Consider the following 21,603-nt stretch of genomic DNA (forward strand, 5'->3'; position numbering starts at 1 on the left):
GCAGAAAACTGAAAGGTAAAGCACCTTTAGTTTGAGAGAGGCAGTTTTTTGAGACAAGAAGCTTTTTAATCTTCCATTCCAACTTTGGTTGACTATCAACATTTCTCGTCCTGCTCTTTTTAAAAACAAGGACAGAGTGGAATGCTTGCAGCAAAAAAAACAAATTACACTTCTAATTTTAACCAAGCCTTTGCGGTACGCAGTGACATGGAACAGATGTTTATTTGGCAGCTATACACAATAGCCACAGCAGTGACAGCTGTGGTTCACGCAAGCTCTTCCCTATTGGAACCTGACGGCACGTTCACGTTCACATCACCAGTACCAACGCCACACTGAGCACGCGTGGGCAACCCCCTTTCTTCTTTTTAAAGTTTGATACTACTTCTGTACATAAGTGTTGACATCCAGCAGTTGCCAGCAAAAAGAATTGAGTCACGACAACGTTCAGACTCATAAAGTCGTAATAGTTGGGAACACCCATAAGTTGGATTTTCTTTCCCTCATTTTATTAGTCACAAAATCACAGCATCAGAAAGATAAAGTCACTATTAGTTTGCGTGTAATATATTTATAGTAAGAAAAGTATATAGTCTTAAAGAAAGGGATCAGATGACTCAAATAAAGGGTTGGGTTGGGTCTAAACCAAGAGAGAAACATGAGTAAAAAAGTAATCACAAAAGCTAATAAGGCATAATAATTATCAATCTGATAACCTTTATCTGTTGACCCTGCTCAACAACAGCCACAAGGTGCTAATGTGAACAACAAAACATATGGGACTTGTCACTGGCCTGGAGTTCCTTACACAGTCTCAGTGAAGAACAACACATTTACCATCTGTAACATGTATAACAAGACAAGCTACAACGTTGTCCTCCATCTTTACTAAATGGGATGTGTTAAGATGGCTGCGACATTGTATTGAAGCGCGAACCTCCGTCCTCAGACAGCAAGCTGAATCTATCTGTGTAGTAAACAAAACATGGCCGACTCGTCACTCATATGGAGTTACTTCACAGTTTTCAAGAAAAACACTACATTTAAGATCATATCAAATAGAATGTATACTTTTAAAATGTAAATAAACTATACAAAATCAATACAATTCAAAACAATCTAGATGTAGAAACTTGCATTGTGACTTCACTTACTTGTGGCTATTTGTAGATAATTACTAAACATGCTCATCAATTTGCATAAATAAAGGTATTGTCAGATTTTATTTACAGGTTTGTGACAAGGCTAAAAAACAAACATAAAGGAGAAGATAAAGGTTTAGCTTCTAAACCAAAACAAAGATATATAATGAAACATGTATAAGCATTATTTAACTAGGTCACACTTTACTTGAAGTTTTATACATAAGGCTGACATTACGCTGTCATTAGCGTGAATAAGATGTTATGAAGGCTGTCATTATGTGTTGTTTGATAAATTAAGACACCTTTGGAGCTATGTTGGCATTTTTTGGGTAAGGTGGTGGGAAATAGTGGGGTTAGGTATAGTTAGGGTTAGGGTTAGGTAAGGTTAGGGTATCAAACAACACATAATGTCAGCCTTTATGTATAAAACTTCAAGTAAAGTGTCACCTTTAACTATAAATTAAATTAAATAAAAAACTAATAAAAAAAGTAAACACTTCTCCCTCTAAAGGCACGACTTATAAAGAAAGCTTAGAGTGAAGCACAGGACACGACTCTGTCCTCCTCTCCCTTTGTTCATTGACAGGGGAAAACTTTAAAGGCCCATTTCCAGTCATGAATAACCCTTTGCGCCTCTGCTTCCAGCATCTGGTCCTCAATAAGAAAGGCACGGTGAAGGGCTGGGCTGAGGCCAAATGAATCAATGTCTGCTGCTATTGTCACATCAACTGTTGAAGCGCACTGTGTCCAGACGGAGACAGAGCGAAGCCTGCGTTTGACTGACAGCTCCTTAAAAGCTATGAGACAAGATGACAGATGGTATCAAACCTCGTACTTTGGAATAAATTCCCAGTTGGGTGTGGTATATTCCTTTTGTAATTTCTGTAGTTGAGTTTTTTTTTGTTTTATTTTTTTTCTCCTCCCACCTTATTTTGAAAAGACAGTGACTTTATCTGGAACCAGGTATCGTGGTGACAAACCAGTAACCACCTACTTGTCTTTGAGACTGCAGAGGAAATGCATCAGGAAATTCATTTACAATGCGTGCAATGCGATTAGACTATAATAGCAGAGTTGTGTTACACACACACACACACACACACACGTGCACGCAGATGGCCGAGGAACTTAGCCGAGGCTTTGATGTGTAGATTGGATGCTGGCTAGTCATTATTTGCTGGCTCTAACACTGTATTATGTTCCCCTCTGCATAACATTAGAGCTGATAACGTTTACCTGCAGGGGAGAGTTGACTGATGATATCACCAAGACACTCCTGCTCCCAGTAATGGATTACAAGTATTCACGCTACTATAACTGAGTTGCATTTATGGGGACTTGTACTTTATTAAGTATAAGTAAGTATGTTTTAAAAGAAGTAAAGTAATTAATTACATTTCTACACCCAACTGTTTTTGAGTAAATACGGACATTGTGAACCTACAAAAAAATGAAATCACCAGAAAAATGCATGACATCATTGCCGACCAATCAGATTAAATGTAATGCATCGTGCCAAAACAGCATTAAATGTTTAGAAAAAAAGAATTGCACATTTTGACAAACCTTTTATTTTATATAGATTACTTTGTGGAAAATTAATTAAGTTCCAATTGTGCAATTGGTCCCTTTTTAGGAAGTAACTAGTAACTTTTATTTTGAGTACTATTTCATTGAGCTACTTTTTACTTGTACTTGAGTATTTTATGTAGGACTTACTTGTACTTATTTATTTATTCATTTATCTGATAGGGACAAGTGTGAACATCCAACATGTATCACACTACAACATTTATAGCCAAGGCTAATTTGCAATGTCTGTCCCTCGAAGGGCTTTTCAAATGCACATAGAGAATACAGAATACAGAAAATACATTTACAGTGACATAAATTCTGACATTATACAAAAGAAGTGCATTTGAGTGCAGTCTAAAAATGATTACACGCTTGGTCTCTTTTTAAAACACGCTTTAGTTCATTTTTAAAAGCCCACAGATCTAAGGCCTGTTTCAGCTCAGGAGACAAGGCAGCGACGGCTCTACACAGCGAGGATGTTGTGAAGACAAAAAATTAAAAAAAAATGGATGCTGACGCTGGATGTTCGAGGCACAGAGGGGAAATTAAGTGTAAAAGGGGAATAAAAAGAAGTGAATGTCAGCAAGTGACAGACCTGTCAAACTGCGAAACGACGCTAATCAACAGCGCTAATTAAGAGTAGCACCATGTGAGAAAAGAATACAGAGGAACACATCACAGGCTGACTAATATCTGTGTTCCTCATAAATGATGATGCTGATTCCAGTAGGTGGCAGGAAGCCAGCGGTACATTAAGAGATTATTACACTGGGATGTTCACCCGTCCCCACTAGACCACAGATTAGTTGCATAAGCTTCTGACTGAGTGCTGATTGCATGCTTTTCTCCCATAGTGAAGAGGGCCATAGGTCTGACCATTACATTACTGTCCAATACAACATCTGCCTCATATTATAAGATTATTATCAGCCTGGGCCTGTTTACGGTTTAAAAAATAATAATTACAGGGAATTCTAGAGCAATGTTTGCTTAAAATGTACAATACACTGGTGATTTTCAACCAGCTGTGTCGCGGGATTTTATGGTAATTGGTAAAAAATCAATTTAGAATCAGGTGAAATAAAGGAAAAGGACTACTGTATTTTGCTGTTTGTATTGATGTGGGCTACAAATGAAAGAAAGAATTATATATTTTTGTTTGTATGTTTACGGACACTTGTGTTGTGTTTGTGATGCAAATAAGCACAGTCGACTGAAACTTGAATCCACAGCCTGGAGACGGAAGGTTTGCTTTTATCCTGGTAACATCTGCTGAGCAGCTTTCATTAAAAAAAAAGAGAGAGAGAGAGAGAGAGAGAGAAAGAAATCTGTGAAGAAAAGCTGATGTTGAACATTTTCAGCATGTTTCTGAAATCTGTCAAAGTAGCAGGGTTTGCGACTCTTGCCCGATGGCACTCTATTGGGGATAAAAGCAGGTGATTTAACCCATTCAGTACAGGTGAAGACATCAGTGGGAGGGAATCTAATTATTTATTATTAGTTTCTTTCTCTCTGTTTCCGTTTGTGTGACAGCAGACGAACTAACATGTTTATAGGAAACCACAGTGCGGCTATGCTCTACATGGCTCAATGGCCTACAGTGTGTCATACTCTCTGTGCGGCAGGCAGTAACAGGGTCAGATTACTCAGCCTGAGGGCTCTATTTGATCATAAGTATCACTCCACTGCACTCTGAAAAATGTGTTCAGCTACTGCAATGCTCACCTACTGTGAATGAGAAGAGTAGGTTTTTTTTTTTTTTTTTTATGTTCGTGTACAGTTTTTGTCAAACGAAGTCCAAACGGTGCAAAATAAGTATCATCACAGATGCAACAATAGCTGAAATATTGAATAAAAATTGTCCAAGCACAATGATATGACATTAAAGGGCCCATGTTAAGCTAAATCTACTTTTCTGTGCTTTAAACATAATAAAGTGCTATTTGGGCTTCATACACATGCCCAAAGTATTTTTTTCACTGATTCCCTCAATTGTTAGTTAGAGGGTGATTTGCTCCTTTCTTACTGCAGGGTGAGCCCAAACACCTCGCTACAATTTGATGACGCGTTCCCACTTTGATGCAGCACTGAGTTGGAGAAGCCGCGCCTCCAGGAAGATCTCTGCTGTGATTGACTTGTAAACAGACACGCCCACAAAGGTGAGCATTTCAGCATCCTTCACGCAGTGCTATGTATGTATTTTCTACAGTCTATGTATGTACCGGCGAACGCCCCGCCCCCACGCTCTGTCCCGTGTTTCTAAAGCAGCATGAGCTCAGCTACGGAGTGGGTGGGAGGGAGGAAGTCAATGTCCCGTCTATAGACACGCCCACTCAAATATGCATAAGTAGGCCGCAAATCAGCCTGTTTGTGTAGAGTTGCTCAGAAAGTGAATTTTCAGAGGCTAAAACTCTAGAAAACAGGCGAGTTTGGGAAAATAAACCTCAAATACTGTTTTTGGGGTTCTTAGAACAAATGGATGACATGGGACCTTTAAAACAACTATACAAGAAGGGAAATGGCAGTTTGTAGAAGTCCCTTCACACAACAGGGATTATTATATATACTGTACATATTTTTTGTCCTGGGTTCGACACTAAACTGCAACCACAGGAGAGGTAGAACTCTCCGGGTAGATGGAGCTCGTTAGCCTTGTCAGGCAGTTCGTCTAAGAGAAGGACACTCCAATGTAAAACCTACGTCCCCCGAGGATCTCGCTGTCACCGTCCTGGCTTGCTAGGCCATGGCAGATGAACCTTGGGTGTAAAGGGTGGGGCCAGTTCAGCGGACACTGCACTTCACCTATGCACAGGCTTGTAGGACACGTCTGCAACCACCGTTTTTTTCTTCCCGCCGCTGTGGCAGGTCCTGCTTGTTAAGAATCAGCCCCGTCAGCCACCAGCCACCAACGTGGACAGCCCCCTTCATAAATCTGTGTTCGCGAAGCCAAGACACAACAACGACAACAATGACAACAATTGTGTGTCTGTTACAAGGATTACATCAAACATACGTAATAGATTTTGACAACATTTTTACCAAAGACAATAAGTCATGAAAGATCCCATTAAAATGTGGAGGGGATCAGGATTAATATACTGATTCTAGATCAGACTCAAAAATAAAATAAATCCCTATCTCTCATTATTGGTGAAATTTCCAAAATTCATATTTTGTTTCGTAATTGACTGATCTTTACGAAATTGGACTCAATTATGTTGGGATGGTTCTTCAATTACCTCTCAGAGTTACATCCTGATCAGATCCAGAATGCACATTTTTGAAAGAATTGGGGAGATACTTCAACATAGCGATACTTGTGTAGCACCGTTTCTTTATATGTGTGCTGGCTGTTTAAAGGATGTTATGCTGGCTCGTCCCTGCACTGCTCTGTAATCCAGCAGCACTTATTATTTGCGCTCAGAATGACCTGTCCCCTGGAAGATCAACCTTTTATTTTGAAAAAAGTCAAAGAGAAGCCACTGAAGACTGAGGAATATACTATATTATAATATACTGCAGTAGAAAACACAAGTTAAACAATTCAATTCATCTTCATTGGATCATTTCAGAAACAATCTATGATTTGTCAGTTTTTTGTCAGTGTTCTATCTTATTTGAAGATAAAATGCAAACAGCTTTAAATGAGGCTGTGAAGAGTTTTAATTGAGCTCACCATCCGCACACAAACCTCCATTAATCTCCTTCGTTTACGTCCCACAGCAGATGCAGTTTGATGACTCAACATCATTTCTTAGACACAGCCAATTTCCCAATAATAATTCACGTTTTAACGCAGACATTTCCTTAAGGCTGTTATTTGTGCTTCTGTCAATATGTCACCCACACAAACGAGGTGACATTACGTGTCTCTCGTCTCCCGTCTCCCTCATGTGTCAGTCAACGTTTGCCCACAGATCCACCTTGATGAGGATATAGATTGCTCCGTGAGGAGAAGCAGCGGAAAGAGTCGATTTATCGTCTAGGACTAATCAGATTGATTTGAATTGTGAGTCAGTCCCTGGTTGGTTGATTGACAGGCAACACAATTAGGTGTTAGCAAGAAGAAACAAGACCTTCATTATATCAATCATCAGTAGCTTTCCCGCCTACTTTCGTCAATCATCTGCACTCATCGTTTAATGTGTGAGACTGTAAATATTACTATAGGAACAGTGCACACGACTCCAGCTAAACCTAATTACGAGGAAAAGAGGGATTTTTTTTGTTGTCATTTGCATACATATTTTTGTTGCCTTAGTTTTGTTTATTTTGTAGTCCCTCGTTTATCAGAAATCAGAAATCAGAAATGTTTTTAATGGCCATGTACAGTTTTAAGGACAGTACAAGGAATTTGTCTTGGTAGTTGGTGCACAAAACAAACAACAAAAAAAAACAAACAACAACCCAGCAATAATAATAATAATAATCGCAGGGGTTACGTTCTAAAAATTACCCGCAAAAGGCAAATTCCGCGAAGTAGTCAGCTTTATTTTTTACTATTATTACACTGTATGTGCATATTTGTCACATTTGGACCCCGGGCTACCAGTTGCCCTAGTCTGAGATATGGGTCAATGACGTATAAGCGTTTTCACCACATGATATTTCATTAAATAATCAGACAAGGTTTGCAGTTGCATGAATGTTATGAAAGTGATAAAAATAGAAATACTTTGAAAACTTTAAATAGAACTACAAAACACCTCAAAAAAACATGTCAAAATAGGGAAGAATAAACATTTAAATAGATCTGGAGTCATTTTAAAGTTTTAAATTTCAAAATGTTTTTGAAACATGATATTTTGACACTTTAAAGAACTAAATATATTACAGGTGAGTAATGTTTCAATAATAATTCAACATGAGTGCATATACTGTATATGAGAGGTATTATACAGTATATGTGGTGTTTTAATGTATTTAGAACTGTTTAACTGAAATCATTGATCATTGATCCACATTGTCAGAATTTTTAGGATAATAATAACAATAATAATAATAATAATAATAATAATAATAATAATAATAATAATAATAATAATAATAATAATAATAATAATGTTTGTTTGATGGAATAAAAACATGAATTAATTCAAGGTTATTTCAGTCCTGACTACAGCCATAACAGGAAGCCAGGATGACGAAATGATAATTGAGCTTAGTCATCAGGCTGAACGATGTTCAGGTTACAATGCAACTGTTGTGACAGAGCAAGCAGCGATGATGACGATGCTGTCGTCTGTAGCGATGTGAGGAAATGGCAGCAGCTTGGATTTGTGGTCCCTCCCTGTTAAAGCCTCTCTGATCCTTCTGGGCCTGTGGTCACACAAAATAATTCAAAACAAGCCTCAAGTTGAATTGGACTGAGGAAAGAAAAGAGTGTGGACCACAGACGTCTGAGTGTTTCATCTGTTTGATTCATGGTGGGAGGGTGCTTCCGTGGTGTCTCACTGGAAAAGGTGATTATATTTTTAGGACAGGGGTTTCTCAACTTTGGGGTAAAGAACACATTTGGGGTCGTGAGACATTATAGGAGGGGGTCGCCAGATCCCTTCAAGAAACTAAGAATTTTTTTTTAACAATTTCAGCCCATTTTTGCCTATTTTTACCCCTAGGTTCATTACTCCCATTTCCAATTCCCTTTCTGAACATATTTTCCACTTTTAAGACATTTTCAGCTCTTATAAACCCTTTCCACCACTTTTCCCACCTATTGTCACATGGTGACCAATTACTGTCATTTTTAACCTCTTTTCACCATGTTTCATGCTTATTATTTGCCGTTTTAACCACATTCACCATGTGTCATGCACATTATTTGCCAGTTTAAATGAATTTTTCCTACTTTTTTTGCCACTTTTAAGCCAATATTCACACTTTGAACTCTTTTTACCATTTTTTCTGTCCATTTTTGACCACATTTAATCAATTTCTGTGGTTTTTAAAAACCCATTTCACCACCTTTTCCACCATTTTGGGTCACTTTTAACCCATTTTATTTCTGATTAAAACAAGGATTGACATCTTTAGGATGACTATATACAATGGCACAAATATGAATACATTTCCTTGATAACAGTGGATATTATTCATATAAATAAATAAATGTGGTTATCACAGATTCATAGAACAATGGATCATCATTTTGCTGACTATGGATGGGCCACAAAAATCTCTCCCCTTTATTCCCCCTTATAGATGGCCCTGTCTACACATGATTGTTCTTCAATGTTCAAGTCTGAGTTCAACCACCTTCAGCTACAGTGGGGGTCCCCGCTCTCTGGCACTTTTATTTTGGGGGTCGCTGGCTGAAAAGACTGGGGAACCACTGCTTTAGTAGATAAATAATAGACCTCAGTCACTTTATAGCACGTTATACACATTAAAGAGTAGTTGCCGCCACAAAATACACACAAGATCTGAAGTGTGTAATCTTTTCTCTCACTAAGAAAAAATAAATGAGGAAAGAATACCAAAAGGAATCGATAAAGAAATCGAGCTCATGGATTTTTGAAACTGTGCTTCTCAGTGAAGAAAAGGCAAAGGGAGAAAAACAAATAGCAAAGAGAGCTGAAAGCACAAAGAAAAGGATAATGGAGAATGAGAGGAGGACGCAGGAGCCAGAGGAGCAAGCGAGCAGGTTTCACAGATATGCATGGCTTGAGGGTGGATCGTTACCCACAGACGGCGTGCACGCCTCCCTGCTTGCCAGCCTGCCTACTTTCCCTGCCTGATTGCCCGGCACACATTTGCATTAGAGTGAGTAGCAGAAGCAGAGAGGAGCACAGTCAGAGAAGCCTTTGATCTCTGTCTCTTTGATGCACCACGAGGACACCCACCAACAGATATTAAAAAAAAAAGTAGGAGGGTGATGTTGGGTGTCAAGTGCGCTTGTCCGTGCACGTGTCCGATTTGCCACGGATGCTGACATGTGTGATCTACGCGAGAAAAAGGGATGCATGTAGTGGGAATGACTGTGCAAATCTATAAATCTGTCGAGACCTTAATTGCTATTCAAATGAGCACACATGCAAACACACACGTGCACACGCTCATACGCTCACACCAGGGTTGGGGTCAATTATAGCTGTAATTGCATAATTGATAGTCAATTACAATTATTGTAATTGTAATTTTAAAAATCTGTTGCTGTTGTAATCATAATTAAATTGTAATTGAGTTTAGATGATTGACTTTGTAAATGTAATTGCAAGAAAATTACATAAAAATGGTCAATTTCAATTCAACGCTAAACTGGGGAACCATGTTAGAGTTCTATGTACAGCTCTACACACATGTAGTTAACAATTATTAAAACATACTTCATATCAAGCTTTCCCATATTTTATCATTATAAAAAAACAATTTAATCGAGAGATATACTGACACAAAAAAGGCTCAGGTGCCCACACCAAAAACATTAAAACCTATATTTTCATTTATTAAGGAAAAATATCAAGACTAATATCGTATATCACCATTTTTGAAAAAAAATATTGAGATATGAGTGTTGGTCCATATCGCCCAGCCCTACCTCCCACTGTTAGTTTTTGTGGATTATTATAGATCCTATGGTAGCACTGACATCCACAACTGTCAGGCAACAGATTTACATCCAGCCCTTTATCCTGGTGCTGAGATAATGAGTGTAATTTGACTCTGCGTGTTAAATGACAACCCTGTACCTGTTTCCTTCACTTGAGTTCTTCTGAATCCTCCCCCTTTACCACTCTGGACTCTTCTCTCTCTCTCTCTTTCTGCACCTCTCATTCTCATCCCTGCTCCTCCCAGGCCTGTCAGGATGATTTCAAGCTTGTTGCGTCTAGCCTGACTTAGTGCGGTACGATTGAAAGAGTAATTACACCACTCTCCGAATAGCTTTTCCTCCCTCCCGCCCTCCGATCATCCACAGGCTTAACCCGACTCGCCGTGGTCACATGAAGAGGCCACACAACAGCCTCTTCGCATAGAGAACCATTAACCCGCAATTAAATTACAATCACCATAACAAAAGGACGGGTGACATTGAAATCCACCAATGGAGAAGGGGATTAGGTACAAAGAACGCTTCTCCTGGGATATGTTATCATCTAAATATGACAGTGTGGATAAAAGGAATTGGAATTAATCAAATATTTCTCGGTATACGACACAGCAGCATCTTTTACTAGTGAGTAGATTTAGTTTCTCTACAAGTTAAATCAAGTCGTATTGGTGTGCTTCAGTTTAGTGGAAAAACTAAGTGTTTTTTTTTTTAAAGTGGTGCATTAGTTCAAATGTACCTGTGATTGACAGGCGGGAGACATTTGGAGAAAGATGAGAGAAGATGAAAAATAAATATACAGAGCTTTGAGGTGATGACACGAATGTTAACACAAAAAAAAAAAAGAAGACAGTCACAAAACTACAAGATCATTAGAACACCTCAGTCTCACACACACACATTGCTGGGAAAAACAAACTAAGCGTATTCTTACAAAAAAAAAAAAAAAAAATCACACCCAGCGATGCAAATTATTTGTGGAAGAGTTATATAACATATATAATGCTGGAGTTGACCAGAGCTTATGTGCTTTGAGTGTTTGTGATATTGGTGCAAAGTTTCCACAGTGATTGCAAAACCTCCGTTTGAGTGCTACTGTAAATAATCTCAGGATCAAGGTATCTATTGAAAGGAATCAGATTAGATTTAAACTCAAATGTGGCACATAAGGAAATGACCAACTTCTGGTAATTGAAAGAACTGAATTTTAGTTCAAATATGATCTGTAAAGACAGATTTGGGATCTTTTCTTAGGTTAACAAGCTTGCTACCAAGGTGACACTGAGCTGGTAGCATACAACGTGGAAATTAAGTCATTAATCTCAGATGAAACTATTTATTAATTGGTCTCCTGGGGGCTGAGGACCTCCAACGCTGCCACTGCAGATGGTGCCGTGTCACCTGAAAGACTTCATCTGGTTCTGACAAAGCAGGATTATGTGCCCCGCATTAACTGAAATGTCAAGGTTAACATGAAATGCAATTGGATATTGCTATAGAGTGGATTGAGGAAATCAAATTGATGCAGTGAGGAAAATTAAAATTTGGTGAAAGGCAGAGTGGAGACAGTGTGGGTGGAGAAACACTTGGTCGGTGTTTTGTGCCAAAATAGAAGCCGAGCCTCGAAACGACAACAATTTCCTAAGAGATTGATTTTTCTTTAAGAAAGTGGACCTCACACTGAGAGCCTTGTTTAGTGGAAGATAAAAGGTGAATGTTTGGTGCAGAAAGGATCCGCACGACACAAATGAAAGGTCGGTTTAGACAAAAAGCAGAGAATCTTACTTCATGGGTTTGAAGAGCGCCTGGCCATAGTTCTGGAAGGTCATGATGAGCTTCAGCTGAGTCCCTCCAGACTTCATCGCTGTTGGTTTCAAACAGAAAACATCACAGTTTACCAAAAAAAAAACAACGTCTTTTATGACAACTTTAAGCTGCACGACCTGATTCTTGAACCATGCCAGAGGGGCGTGGCTGAATTCGAACCGTAAACCCCACCCCCCACTCTGATAATCCCTCCCAGTCTCCTCCTCTCACGGAAGTCCACAAAATCACGCATGAGAGCTCAACGTGCACTACAAGTAAAACACGTCATCAAGCAAAAGGATGCACACAAAATATAGGAAAATAGCACATTAGATTATCTGTTTAGAAGGAAAACAGCCACTTACGCGTCCAAAGTTAGTCCAAGACTGAAAACAAGTTCGCTCCGTGCACGCGCTTCACTATATATCGCGGCAGCCAATGAGGAGGCTCCTTCGTGGGCTCTGCTCACACCTCCTTTTTCTATATCCTGTGATTGGAGCTGGAGGGGGTGACCGCCAAGATTTTTATTAACTAAAATAATGAATTATAAGGCACAGGCAGCACGCAGATGTACGATTTTTTCAGAAATAATTATTTTTACGATATACTACATAATGCTAATAAGAAGGTTTTTTTTTTTTTAATTAAAGAAAATAAATTGAGTACCCCAGCTTTAACAAGTGTAAGCATAGACTTAGCTGTTGATACCTTAGTGGTTCTCAAACTTTTTTAGTATCAGTATCGAGTACACTGTTCTCTTACGTCTGAATCCAAGTACCCCACTGAACGACGATGACATTTTGCTCAGAATACTCTGGAAAAACAACTATAGAGCAAAATGATGGAATGGATGAATGACAACACATATTTTAAAGAACCGAACTTTGTAAATAAGTAGAATAAAACATTATTTAGTGCCTCCTGAATAGATTTATTTCTATAGTTTTTTATCACGTCCGGTCCTGGCGCAGCACCAAGACTGACCCTTTGTATTTTCAGTTCATTTTCTAATCCAGATTATTTCCATCATCGTTATTATGATAATCATTTTTAACAAAAAAAATATTAACTATAAAACCTCATATTTTGAATGCTTTCACTTGTAAATTTTCCACTTTCTCTCTCACTCAAGCAGAGGTGTCCCGATCCAATATCGATATAGGATATCGGTCCGATATTAGCCTGAAAACGAATATCGGATTCAAAATTCCAGATTTTACGATTTATTTATTTATTTTTCCCAATTCGCTTTTTATTTATTATATTCAATTGTAGAATACTGTAAATATTATGTTGAAGGTTAAAATGTATGTTAATAATAAATGGGTCAGTTTTGCTTATACATTCTGTTGCTGACTACTGTTCTCTGTTTGAGTGACATCACTTCATCAAGCCTTTTGTAAACGTTCCACACTACAAAATAAGTCATTATTTAATTTTTTATTAAAGAAGAAAAAAAATAATAATAAAAAAATATATAGTATGTATGAGTCATGCTGAAATCGGATCAATATCGGTATCGACCGATACGCAAGGCTGCAATATTGGTATCATATCGAAAATGAATGTATCGGGACATCCCTACTCCAAAGTACCCCCTGTAGTGCCATCGCGTACCCCCTTTTGAGAAGCAATTCTGTCCATAAATTGAGTTCCATTTATATATACACAAAATGAACAGAACCTCAAACATACAATACATTACAGAAACATTTGAAGAAGCACATTTACTGTATACATATCAAGGCCTGCCTAGGTTATGACTGCAATTCGTTCCATTCATTTATTACAGCTGCACATTTCACAGACATTCTGTCGCAAAAAGGCTTGAAAGGAAATTCACTTTAGTGTATGTAAGCCTGAAGCATTTCTATTGTGTGTTTACAATGTGTGTGTGTGTGTGTGCCCAAGCTCTAAAAGACGGACGCCTCCATGTTTGTTTGATGTGCAGGGATAGAAAGGGGGTGAAGGACACCCAGTGCTTGCCCGATGCTCTCTGTTTACTCTGCCTTTATTCTCTGGAGGGTCCATCTCTCCTTCTGCCTCTGTGTTTTTATTCATCCTTCTGTCCAACAGCTTCTTTCTCTTTTTGTGTAAAATAACACAGTCCAAAACACTCAAGGGATTGGATTCTGTGTTGGGGCAAGGACAAAAGGCAAGAGAGTGCAAAAAAACCCCTCTAAATTTCATTAAAACAGAGGCGGAGAAGTTGTATTTGCACGTTGATCGATCGGAGGCTGTGTTTTAGTGGCATTTCACAACAGAGCTGCCTTTGCAATCAATGTTTTCATTCATTTTTACATAGAGCAATCAAAGAGGACATCAAAACCGGAAAGAATTCATAATAAATAAATGTAAAGCTTTGATATTCTGGCTTCTATAAATAAATCGCTCTCCTCATAATGACTTTGTTTGAATGCATGCTGAAATCTAAATGTACTATTTTGCACACCGACATTTTATTCGTAAACATTCTTTAAAAGAGGTTATAGTCTATCATGTGACCAAGCACTCTCATCCTTCAGTTTAGATAATAGGCTTTTGCCTTCTCTTGGTATTCTGCCCCAGGCATGCGTTAAGACTCTGTAATTACTGAGCCACAGTGTATTTAGGAATAGATGTTGAAAAGAGCTTGAAGTCAGAAAGCACGAGAAGGAAAATCTGCAAAAAAAAATTGTAAGAGTATTTTGACTGAAGGGAAAGAGTGGGAACGGGACATAGACTTCTACTAGAGACTGGAGATGGGGTAAAGCGCTCAAACTGGTCCCAAATCAGTTTCTTTTCTGTGCTTTGTGAAAAAGCAGGAATAGATTTGATATCAGCGACCCTGCACGGATTATTATCACCTGTCAAAGCCACACTCTCAGTGCAGAATGAAGGAGAAAAAAACCACAGAGCTGCATGATTTGCATTGACACCAGCTGTTCTGCTGGACTTAATGTTTTCCACTGTGTTGCTTTACACTTGTATCAAAAAAAAAAGGCTGGTGGTGCTTAGCTTTCTCGTGAGGCAGGCTGATCAGAACCAGTGCTGTAGTGTGTTACAGCCTGCAGCTGACTTTCTCTTCATGCATACTTTGTGTTTGTGTGTTTGACCCTGTGAGCACATCTGTAGTGTGTGTTGCAGACCAGAGTAAACTCGTGTGTCAGTTAGCAGATAAAAAAACATGCTGAATAATGGTTGGTTTATCATTAGACACTAAATGTGGCCAGCAGATACTTTTTAGGCTGGACTCAAAATTCCACTTACTTGTTGTTGTTGTTGTTGTTGTTGTTGTTGTGTACACTAGTTAAAATCGCAACTCCTCTGTTATTCGTGAACAGATCGGGCTGAAAATTTGGTAGCTATCATCTATGGATGTGTACGCATCAATGCTCGGAGCCCGATTTTTTATTTGGGGCCCCAGATGAAAAAAATATTACGACGGTTGGTGGTACAAAATCATCGGCACATAACATATAATGGGGCCCATTTCCCCGTATGGGGGCGCCAGGGAGACCCCGGAAGCTCAATTTTTCAAATTACTAGTCCTCCGTTATTCTCTCCCCATTTTCGGCCATTTCCAAATTTATGGGAACATAGTCGTGTGATATATCGTTTCAAAGGTAATTCAACGTAGATTACAATCATTCCTTGGACAATTTGATTAGGGGCCTGAGGGGCCTGGGGGACCACCCCTTATTTTTAGGCAATTTTCAATAAAGTAATTTTCTCATTTATTTGTGAGTCAAATATTGTGACCTGTGGAACCGAGTCATTTCACTGAATTCTCGGGAACGTGGTACATGCTATTCGGCATGGAGACGTTCCGCGGGCCTGGCCGTAGTTCATCAGAACTTGTTTAGGCTAACATTTTCTGCATTTCAATTTAAAAAGTCTCAACACAGACACTGGAAACGATTGACCCACATGTGTTGACATTGTCACATTAAGGCTGGTTTCAGACTAACATTGTTTGCTGTTGCGTGTGTGTGTGTGTGTGTGTGTGTGTGTGTGTGTGTGTGTGTGTGTGTGTATGTGTGTGTGTGTGTGTGTGTGTGTGTGTGTGTGTGCGTGTGCTGTGTGTGTGTGTGTTTTTGCTGTTGCGGCTCCAAAACTGTGGAACAATCTTCCTCAGCACCTTAAACAAACCTCTTCTCTGTCTGTTTTTAAGTCCCTTCTTAAGGCTTTTTGACACCTCGTAAGACGTCATTTTTATTTATTTTATGTATCTCTTTTCTTTTACTACGTTCCTTGACATGTTTAATGCTTCTTAAATTATTTTATATGTCATGTTTTATGCCTTTTAATTTGTTTTGTATTTTAAATATTGTTTTTTTTATCTCATGTGAGCTGCTATGTATTTTATTTTCATCTGTACAGCACTTTGGTCAGCTGTGGGTTTCTTTTAAAGTGCTTAACAAATAAAGTTGGATTGTTTTTTTTATCTATTTTCTTCTGATTGCTACAGTGTGTGATTTTTAAAAAGTGTATTGAAACAAGTACAGACACAAATCTCCCAAATTACTTTTAAATTATTTTTAATGTTTAATATTTTTCTCATATTGTTGTATGAGCTTGATACAGATATGGCCAATTTTATTCATAGATATTTTTTGGGAAATAGTGTAAAACAGTTTCGACAACAAAAAAAGCTTACGTTTTTAAAACACACATTTCAATTTGTCACAGTCAGGTGTTGTTGTTCACTATATTTTAAAAATGACTCTTCGCTTCTGCTTTTTCTGGTTTCATTTCGAGATTTGTGTCAGTTTAAAACAAGAGGTGTTATCACCACAGGATCCTCTTTGAAAAAAGATTTCATTTGGATTTAATAAACAATAATGGCTTGGATTTATGTAGCACTTTATTTGATGGGACTCAAAGCGCATTACAGACAGTATTATTCATTCCCACCGGTGCTTCTGAGGGTGGCAAGCTACATTGTAGCCACAGCTGCCCTGGGACAAAGTGACAGAAGTGTGGCTGCCAATTTGCTCCTACGGCCCCTCTGCTCTGACCACCACCCACATTCATGCACAATTCATATGAGGCGATGTGGAGAAAAGCCCAAGGTTTCAACAGAAAGGACTTGGATAGAGTGGGATACGAACCCCCAACCCTTTGGTTATTAGAAGACCCACTCTACCATTGAGCCCTGTAATACTGGGAACAAACTAGAACAAACATGGTGTCAAGGGCATCCCTCTCCTTCTTGTCTGGCAAGTAAAAACACTTCTTTGCATCTGTTTATAGGACTCTATATCCCACAATGCATGGCACAAAAATCCTAGATTTCATGTCATAAAAAAACAGTGTGTTGATGCTACTCAGACAGCTAATTATTAGCCACACAAGTGTGTTATAAGCAATATTAAATGTATTGACTTTGATTACTGATAAACGATCAAAAAGAACCATCAATAAAATACACTGTAGCAATAAGTGTTTGCTAAATGGATGAATTCAATAGTTTTACTTTCCTGAGCAGCACATCCTAAGGAATCAGGTCATCACAAGAAAACATGTTGATGAAAACCATTCCCGCCAAGAGCATCAAGCAGGAATTCCACCTAAACTAATCCAATGACGGACTGGAATGCAGCCAGTCGACATGCCACTCAGCAGCTACTGTATAAATGTGTGTTGGAGAATAGTGTGCAACATCAGCTATTTCTACACCCTCAGTGCATTCAAACCTACCCTGCAGTTTCCACTAATGCTCCACACCTCCCAGTATGTATAGACTGATCTCACTCACCCACACTGGTGATCCTCTGTGTGACCAGATCTTTCAGCAGAGCATCGATAACAGGGTTGTGCCTGGAATAAAGCTCATATCGATTAATCCCAATGTGGAATCGGAGCCAGTTGGGGTAGGACTCTGCAACCAAGTCTCCTGTAGGGCTGAACTCATCCATGTTGCCTTCACCATTCCTGGATGAGGAGGAGAGACAGATTTCAGTGGAAAGTGGGTGCAAAGGTGCAGATTTAGGTGTAAAATAGGGCTCTGCGGAATATTGAGATTCAAGATGTATCAGGTTTTCTATTTTTGCAATATAGAAAATTACAATATCGCCTATATCGATATATATATATATATTCTGAGAGCGTCCTAACCCAGATCTCACTACAGAACTCACTCACACATGCTGTCTCCCTTATAGGAGAAAATGCCAAAAGTAGCACATATTGTGCAACTGTTTGTCAATAAATGTGCCAGTTTGGCATATTGCATCAGCAAATTTAAACCCAGAATTGTCTTTCTGCTCAGATTTATTTTGAATTAAAATATCGAGATTTATATTGTATGTAACATTTTGAGAAAAAAATTGAGAAATGAGGTCCATTGGCCAGCCCTATTGTAAACCCACAGCAAGGATGAGCAACTCTATCAAAGCAGGGGCCACAAAAATGTGATCTATCTAATCCAAGGGCCACCTGATCAACGTTCAAGTCAGCATTTTCAATAATGACAAATCAGAGCATTAATACTGGGCGAAAAAAGCATTTTGTCCTTTTTTGGGTTGTTTGTGTGTTTTTGTAATTTTTTGCATTCTTGTTGTAATTTTGTGCATTTCTCTGTCATGTTCTGCATTTTAGCTGTTGATTTTTGCGTTTTTGGAGTCACTTTTTGTATTTTTTGTTGTTGTTTTCTGTATTTTCCTGTTATTTTGGGTAATTTTGTTGGCAGCTTGTGTGTTTTTGGGACTCTTCTGTAAAGTGTGTGTTTTTGTAGTCATTTTGTGTGTTTAAGTGGTTGCTGTGTCTGTCTTTTGTGCATTTTACTGTTGATTTGCGTGATTTGGGAGTTATTTTGTGTATTATGTTGGGCTTTATATTCCTTCCTACTTCCTGAATTACGTTTTTTGGGGATTTGCTTTGAGGGCCACAACAAACTAGACTGAGGGCCACATGTGGCCCCCGGGCCACCAGTTGCCCATGTCTGACCACAATAAATCATTTGCTGAGAAGTTGAAACAAATGAAATGTGTTTTTCTTGTTGTGTGTGTGTGTGATGAGGTTTACCATGATGGATCATCTGCTGCTTTGGGGTCAAATCTGATGTCGGTGTTGACGTTAAACAGCGTGTCCTCATCGGTCAGCGGTTGCAGGGGTCTTTTATATAAGGGGTGCTCATAGAGAGCAGACAACCTTGAACCTTTCACCGGTGCGTTTTTGGTCACCACACTCTCCTGGATGAACTGCCTCTTCCTGTCCAGACGCTGATGGTCACCTCTCCTTGACGCGGGTGTTTTGTCACCTGCGGGTCCCGGTGGGACCCTCTCCAGGGAGTGGGAGGACACGTTGGAGCTGGGCTCGTTGCTGAAGTCCTGCAGGATCCGCAGGGTGTGCTTGTTAGGCCAGCTCTGCTTCCCCCAGCTCTGGGGCTCCTCGCTCGGCGTGTGCGAACAGGAGCAGCCGCTGCTCCCGTGCCTCTCCAGTTTCGGTAACAAGTCTATCATTATGTGCATCGAGCAGGCAACGAGGAACACCATGAGGATCAGAACCCGGAATTTACGCAGGAGGATCATCTTCATGGTCTCCCTTTTGAGCAGATGTGAGTATTTACTGCAGATGATGAGCACGCAGATGAACAGGCTGACTACATCGCTGATGATGTTGATCAGACTGGACGCCAGTCTAACGAAATAGACATTAAACACGTAAGAACCATCTTCACTGGCCGTCTTGAGTAGAGGATTCAGCGTTCAGCCTTGTGTATTTTCAACATCCAGTTCCTCAGCCAGATTTCAGAGGCGCGCACGCAGACCAGGTCGTGACCGATGTCCGATCAGCTTCATCGTCCTCTCTCTCCTTTTCCTTGTGCTGACACCAAATATTACAGGATGGTCACAGACAGAATAAATACCGTCCGGTAACGCAGATAAATGACCCGTGCGTGCCCAAGCGGAGTGACTGCGCTTCCCCGTGTCTCCGCAGAACCTCAACCCAACCTGGGATGGAAAAGCTCACAGTCCGAGCCACAGCAGGAGCGCAGCTTATTGGGTGTTTTCAGACAAAGTCCCAGAGAAGTCGTGCGCGCTATCATTCAGACCTCAGTGACCCATGATGCGTAAATTGGACACATCGAGCGGTTCGCGCAGGTACAACGAGCCAGAAATCCTCCCGCGGGGCAAAGACAGCGACTTGTAGAGACTGAAGGATCCGAAAGAGCACCTCTCTAAGCATGTGTGGATGTGGGGTGGGTGTGATAAATATGATGATGAAGCCAGGATCCAGCCTTTTGCGCAGCGTCACTGTTCTGAGATTGGCTGAGCTGAATCCTTTTTTCTGCACATCCTGTCAGAGCCGGTAGAGGGCGCCTTTCTGCTGACCATTCCTCAGTCTGAGTCAGTCAGCGACAGCAGCAAAGCGTCTTCTTTTTATTCCCTGTGAAATGCATCTGCCTACAATGTCTCCTCCATCGATGGAACATAAGACAGGCCTATTAGAGCCATCATCAGTCTGAGGATCCAGTCTCATCCGGCTCTGCTGCCACTCAGCACCAATCATGTGTTCAATAATCCTTAAAGTCTGGATGAAATGAAAACCACAATGCACCTTTCAGCACTAAACTGCAGAAAGCAGACACACATAAAGCTCCTACTTTCCAATCTGTTCACTTTACTGTAGTTCAGGGATGGGTAACTATCACAGCTGGGGCCACAAAAATGTGATTGTATCTGATCCAAGGGCCACACGATCAACATTCATGTCAGCATTTAGAAAAATGACCAATCAGAGCAATAATAACACAGTCATTGTGTGTTTTTGTTGTAATTTGGTGCTTTTTTTTCTGTCATTATCTGCATTTTTGTTGTTGATTTGTGACTTTTTTTCTGTACATTTGTTTTTGCTTTCTATTTTTTCCTGTCATTTTGTAAACATTTTGTGTATCCTTGAAACTATTGTGTAATAAGTTGCTGTTTTGTGTGTGTTTGTAGGCATTTTGTTTGGTTAAATGGTTGTAGTGTCTGTCTTTGTTGTCATTTTATGTTTTATGACTCATTTTCTGTGTTTTTTTGAATTTTTTGTGCATTTTGCTGCCGATTTGTGTGTATTGGGAGTTATTTTTGTGTATTATGTTGGGCTGCAATATTTCTTCCAACTTCTTGAATTACAATTTTTGGAAATGTCCTTTGGGGGATGTAAAAATTAGACAGAGGACCACATGTGGCCCCCGAGCCGCCAGTTTCCCATGCCTGCTGTAGTTAGTATACAGATTTTTATCTTATTTTATTTATTTATTTTGCCATTTCCAATTAGTTTGGGCGTACTAGTAAATTAGGGATCATTCTATCTTCAAAGTGAAAGTATTTTCCTTAATAATCTTAGAATACTCTCAAACAATAACTACGTTTAAGCTCTTATCACTGAACAGAGAGTCAAATCAAGCGCTCAACATCCACCGGGTGCAATGATGCTGTTTTATTGGCTGCTGTTACTGCACCTGCTTCCTGAGAGACCAAGCAGTAAGCTTCTTTATATGCATTAAAAGTGATAATGTTGTCTGTGATTACATCCCCAGATTGGTTCATAATTAAAAAC

At 39.4% G+C, this 21,603-nt stretch overlaps 1 protein-coding gene across 1 annotated transcript in view; it reads right to left on the reverse strand.

Annotated features, from left to right (window-relative positions):
• Positions 1–20,290, reverse strand: part of fam20cb (FAM20C golgi associated secretory pathway kinase b) — an 82,760-nt gene extending 62,470 nt beyond the window's left edge. The window contains exons 1-3 of the mRNA XM_028476872.1: positions 19,081–20,290; positions 17,813–17,988; positions 12,052–12,130 (exon numbers count right to left, since the gene is read on the reverse strand). Of these exons, the coding sequence (XP_028332673.1) occupies positions 12,052–12,130; positions 17,813–17,988; positions 19,081–19,592 (767 nt within the window). The 5' untranslated portion in view covers positions 19,593–20,290. The remainder of the gene's footprint in view (positions 1–12,051; positions 12,131–17,812; positions 17,989–19,080) is intronic.
• Between the last annotated feature and the right edge of the window lie 1,313 nt (positions 20,291–21,603).

This window comes from Gouania willdenowi, chromosome 19 (assembly GCF_900634775.1).
Source record: "Gouania willdenowi chromosome 19, fGouWil2.1, whole genome shotgun sequence".
In the NCBI taxonomy this organism is placed as follows: domain Eukaryota; kingdom Metazoa; phylum Chordata; class Actinopteri; order Blenniiformes; family Gobiesocidae; genus Gouania; species Gouania willdenowi.